At 30.9% G+C, this 5,372-nt stretch overlaps 1 protein-coding gene across 1 annotated transcript; it reads left to right on the top strand.

The window, feature by feature from the left end:
• The first annotated feature begins 264 nt into the window (after positions 1-264).
• LOC111620025 (COP9 signalosome complex subunit 7b-like) lies at positions 265-1,313 on the top strand. Its single transcript, XM_023361869.1, has one exon. The coding sequence runs from the start codon at positions 449-451 to the stop codon at positions 1,238-1,240; it is 792 nt and encodes a 263-aa protein (XP_023217637.1). The 5' UTR covers positions 265-448; the 3' UTR covers positions 1,241-1,313.
• Positions 1,314-5,372: the final 4,059 nt, after the last annotated feature.

Genomic DNA, 5,372 nt, shown 5'->3' with positions numbered 1-5,372 from the left:
GACGATTATTTTTCTGGTTTTTTTACACAACTGAAAGCGGTTGAACAGATAATCAAAATACTGTAATGCAACACGGAATTGAGTTGTTTTTCATAAACGAAAAAACAAAAAAATTTATTTTCTATCACGTTCTGGCAACACTTCAACGTTAACGAATCTCGACTAACCACGATTGCGACGAGATTGTTATCGTGTTTTAAAAACTTGTTTAAATTAAGGTAAATAATTTATTATTTGTTAACTAAATAAATTAATTTGTTAAATCCTGTTAATTAGGTAGTTAATCGTGCAGTTTAATTATTAAAAAAACTAATATTACCAAGAAATTTTTGTTAACTGAGATGCGCCCCCTATAGGCGGATGAGAATATTTGCTATTTAGTTTTACTGTATTAATGAATGGTAAAGCTAGTTCGTTGATTTCGTTTTTGTCGCTCCGAAGATAAACGATGGCCGAGAAAGTGACGCCAACTAATCAGTCTGCGTTATTAGAACAATATCTGATGCTTGCAAAGTTAAAAGGATCATCCGCTGTCGAGTTGATACGTCAGGTATTGGAAGCGCCCTCCATATACGTGTTTGGAGAATTGCTCGATCTTCCATCCATTCAAGAGCTCAAAGGAGGACCCGATGATGCTTATTATCAGCTTCTAAACTTGTTTGCTTATGGAACTTATTCTAATTATCTAGAAAATGCCGCCCATCTTCCACCTCTCACTCCTTCTATGGTGGCCAAGTTGAGACACTTGACAATAGTGTCTCTTGCTACTAAATCTAAATGCATTCCTTATTCGACCCTTCTAAAAGAGCTAGACTTAAAAAATTTGCGCGAGTTGGAAGATCTAATCATTGAAGTCATCTATGCGGATGTGGTCAGCGGCAAATTAGACCAGAAGAACAATCAGCTGGAAATAGACTACACCATCGGAAGGGATATCCGTGCCGACGATATAGATTCGGTGGTGGCCGTCTTGCAGGAGTGGTGCGATGGTTGCGAGATGGTGCTGAGCAACATTGAGACTCAGATAACGAAGGCCAACGCTCTGAAGGACGGACACGTCAAGCTGAAGCAGCAGATCGAGACCGAAGTTACGAATATTAAGAAATCGTTAAAGGCGCAGGCTCAAGATAGCGAAGATCAAATGGCCGGGGATATAAGAGATGGAAGTTTGTTGGATAAACCTAGTAGAAAACAGGCAAAGAGTAAAATTAGAGGAACTGGAAAATTTTGGCAGAAATAAATATTTGTACATCTGTATTTAGCATTCAGATTGAGAATTATTGCTTTACGTTAATAAAAAGATAATAATTTGATTTTGTGCAGATGTTTATTGAATTGTATATAACATAGAGCTGCCATATATAATTTAATCAAAATTTTTTCAGTAAAGTTATTTTGAACTTTAATTTTATAAATCTGTTACAGAGCTCATATTAATTTGTATTGAATTTTATCTTGTTTCAAAAATAATTAGTTATGATATTTTGTGATTTATTTTAAAATATAAACTTCTTTATTACAATAAATACTTTATTTAAAAGAAACTTGTGGATGATTAAGTAACAATTATCTTGAATTCCTACTCTAAAAATCTCTTATAGGAGTTTGTTAAAGGTTGTTTGTAGTATATAAGACAGAAAACATTAAAAAAAATGATTTTATTGAGAAAATCAGAAAATTTTGAAATATAAAATCAAAAATTATATCAGAATAGTAGTTATTGTGATAAATTTATACATTTTTTTCTTCAGGTGCAATCATGTCTGTTGGAATAGGTAAGATGAGACTGCGGAAGGAAAAGTCTGGGGAAGTTATTGCATACAGCGACGTGGCAGTGCGTCACAATGCTGCCATCCTCGAATACTGTCGGACCTCCATGTCCGCTCTCTCCGGTTGCACTGCTGGACTGCTGGGGCTGACTGCGCTCTACGGTTTCATCTTTTATTTTGTTATGGCAATAGGATTGTGGTTAATGTTTCTAATGAAAGCTGGAATGGAATGGAAGAAATATTTTCGAAGCCGAAGTGCCTTGCTGAGCAGTGGTTTGTTTGGTGGCATATTCACATACATTTTGTTTTGGACATTTTTGTATGGAATGGTTCATGTTTATTGAAAATAAGACATTATTAAATTAATATAATTATTTAATAAAAATAATTTTCACATTAAATAATTATTATATCTTATATACATATGTCCATATGATAAGTTTTGTTGGTGAACACATTTAAAATTGGGACCTGAATTGTAAATGCCATCATAAACCATTTTCTTATAAATAAGGTTAATGTAGGAAATAAATTTTCAAAATTTGTCATTTATGAATTTTATTTACTTTTAAATATTTTCTAACTTAAGCACAATTGCACTTATTTTCATATAATTCAAATATATTAAGATTTTGGAAATATTAAATTTGAAGTAGAAATGATGCAAAGTTAACTGAAATATAAATATATATACAGTAATACAAAATTGTTAAGTTTTAGTCTCCGCATGATTTAATCATCTCATTGCAGTAACACATCATCTTACTGAGAGTCCAGTTTGAATCCAATCAAGAGCTCATAATTTACAGTGGGTAAACATGTTGGAGCATTGTTCTCTGTTCTTCATACTGGCCTATAGTTTTTGTGTGTTAGTGTGTTGCATAACTAATCAATTGATCATGTTTGTAGAAAAACAAAAATAAAGTTTAATATAAATCTTAAGTTTCTATAGTTATCTTAATAAAACTTAAGTTTCTGTTATGGGAGAGACATAATTTAAGGTGTTCTTTAAGCATATGGCTGAAAGTATTTCAGATGTGTGTTATGCCTTCATGATCTGAAGAGCTATATAGAAGAAAGTTGTGTCATTTGCCTGTAAGCTTCAAGAAATTTATTTTAATTCTTATTTATTTTACCTCTGGCTATGAGGGAATATAGCAAAACCAGTGAAAAAGCTCACCCTTTGGCCAATTTCATGTTTAAAGAATTAATCATTAAGAAGTTTTTCATTCTAAGTAAATTTTTTATGAACTAGGTGATGATAACTTAAAATCAATGTTTTGAATGCAGGTGGTAAATGACAAGTTTTTACCCTAATAAAACATATAGTACATTTGAGTTTTTTATTCAAAAATGTTTATTATTTATTTCATTACATAAGAATGGGACATTTTAAATTTTGGAATATTCACAAATATTTTTTGAAGCTTTAACCAAGAAAAGAAAACTTTTTAAGACAGGACTGTAATTTTTAATAATTTTTTCTTACTGTAATAAAACAACTAGACATTAATTTCTGTTAGTAATTTCTTTTACTAACATTTCTTACAGCTAGGATTATCTGAGTCAGTTATTAACTTTACTTCAATTCATTTTCATGATAAGAAAAATAGTCCATCCTTACTGTTTATCAGAATGAATTCAGAATCATTATATAAAAACATAAGCACATTGATCTCCTGCTAAGTATTCATGATAAAATTGAAATTTTAGAGGAGCTGTTGTACTGACAGAATAAACTGAATCAAACACTTTACAAAAATCAATAATAGTAATAAATGGGATGTCTATAATTTTCATTATATTCTGTTATGCTATGCAATATATTCTACAGTTATGTTTCTCATTAGTTCTTTCATTAATTTCTGTTTGTTATAAATAAACTCAAAATTTTATATAAAATATAATATACAAAACAATTACTCCCTAGTTGCTATAGTTCAAAAAGTTGCATTGTGCTGACCATAAATTATTTACATAATGCAGATATGGATAGGTGGGTATGCAGGTATTAAAAGGTGTCAGAATGTTTACAAAAATGTTAAATAATGTTAGGGTCTCAACCCTTAGAATGATCCATTTTTGTTTTTAAAGTATTGCATAGCAAACTGTACTGTTTGTCACTGCTTTGTATTTTATACATGCAATGTTCCCTCTAATTTTTTTATAGCTATGCAGTGCAGAAATGCACCTGAGCAAAAATTTTCATACAATATTATGAAAATATTGTACAGTTTATTTAAATTGTTATAATTATAAGTAAGGACATTCATTATCATAAAAAAAATGTTAACAATAAATTTACACTTTACAGTTAGTTATATTTCTTTGAAGTTTTATCTTTGTGGAAGTCCATACTTTGTAGACATCATCTACATTTATGTCATACCATTAGTTAAATGCAGTTTGATTCTCATAAGGATACTTAAATGATTTAGTTGTCTATTTTGAGTTTTTACGTTAATTGATTTTATAGTGCTAAATCCTTGCTCTCAGTCTGCACTTGATGCTTGAAATATTCCAAACATCTCATTGAGAATGGATATGTTAGAAAACTAAATTTGTAAATATAAAATTTAAAGGTTATTGCAGTTTTAAATGATCCAGTTTTAACTTTTTCAGCAATTATAAATGTTAATTCCAAATATTTTTTTATTTTAAACAGTTATTTGTGTATAGAAATTAGGGTTGTCATAAATGTTTTGTACATAGACATCCTATTGTTGGTTGTGTGTGTAGGAAATAAAAACACCTATACAACTTTATAGAAGTCAGTGTGCATCTCTGCAGCTTAGAGGGAATGTTATATACATGTAATTAATAAAGTAATATTTGGTACCCATGCTATGTATTATTCCTTGGTACAATCGTAGCCTACAAAGAATAAACAAGCCTTCCCTTTATTCCATTCTTTGTCACCACTTTTGTGATTTTTCTTCACTAGAGGCACTGCATACTCTCCTATTATCAATTTATCATTGTAGAATTGTAAATTTGATAAAATAGGGGAGGATTTCTGTAAAATTAAAGACTGCATTAAATATTTGCTGCAGAATGGATTGCAGTATGTTCTAACAAGAAAATTCTCTTTGGATGGAATAGAGAATTTCTTCAGTTCTGTTAGACAGCTTGCAGGTAGCAATGATCAGATAAATGCCACTAGTGTCATCCAATCAATACATAGAAGATTAACAACTGGCATTATTAAGATTTCCCCAGCAGCCAACACCAAACCAACTTGTAATGTCTGGATGTCAGCAAGCAGAACAAGCAGTTCACTCACCTATACTGATAATACCACTAGTAATAGCAACAGAACTTCCATCCTTAGTTCATTTTCTACTACACCAAGCCTAAATAAACTGGAAGAATTACTAGAGAAGGAGTTGACGTGCATAGAATGAGAACCTTCAGAATGTGCTCAAACAAGCATTACTATAGCTAGCTGTAGTAATGCTTGTTTGAGCATATTCTGAAGGTTATCATTCTAGTAATGCCAGGAACATATGTAATACATATGTTCCTGGATATATAGTGAGAATTATTGAAGAAAAGGTTGACTGTGAAACATGCTTATGAACTATCTCTGCACCACAGTCCACC

The sequence above is a fragment of the Centruroides sculpturatus genome, unplaced genomic scaffold (assembly GCF_000671375.1).
Source record: "Centruroides sculpturatus isolate CEXI.00-Female unplaced genomic scaffold, Cexi_2.0 scaffold12, whole genome shotgun sequence".
Taxonomy (NCBI): domain Eukaryota; kingdom Metazoa; phylum Arthropoda; class Arachnida; order Scorpiones; family Buthidae; genus Centruroides; species Centruroides sculpturatus.
This window is presented reverse-complemented; position numbering and strand designations above follow the sequence as displayed.

Bases quoted from the DNA above. Each gene is read 5' to 3' on its own strand.
- LOC111620025 (XM_023361869.1), top strand. From the start codon at position 449: ATGGCCGAGAAAGTGACGCCAACTAATCAGTCTGCGTTATTAGAACAA.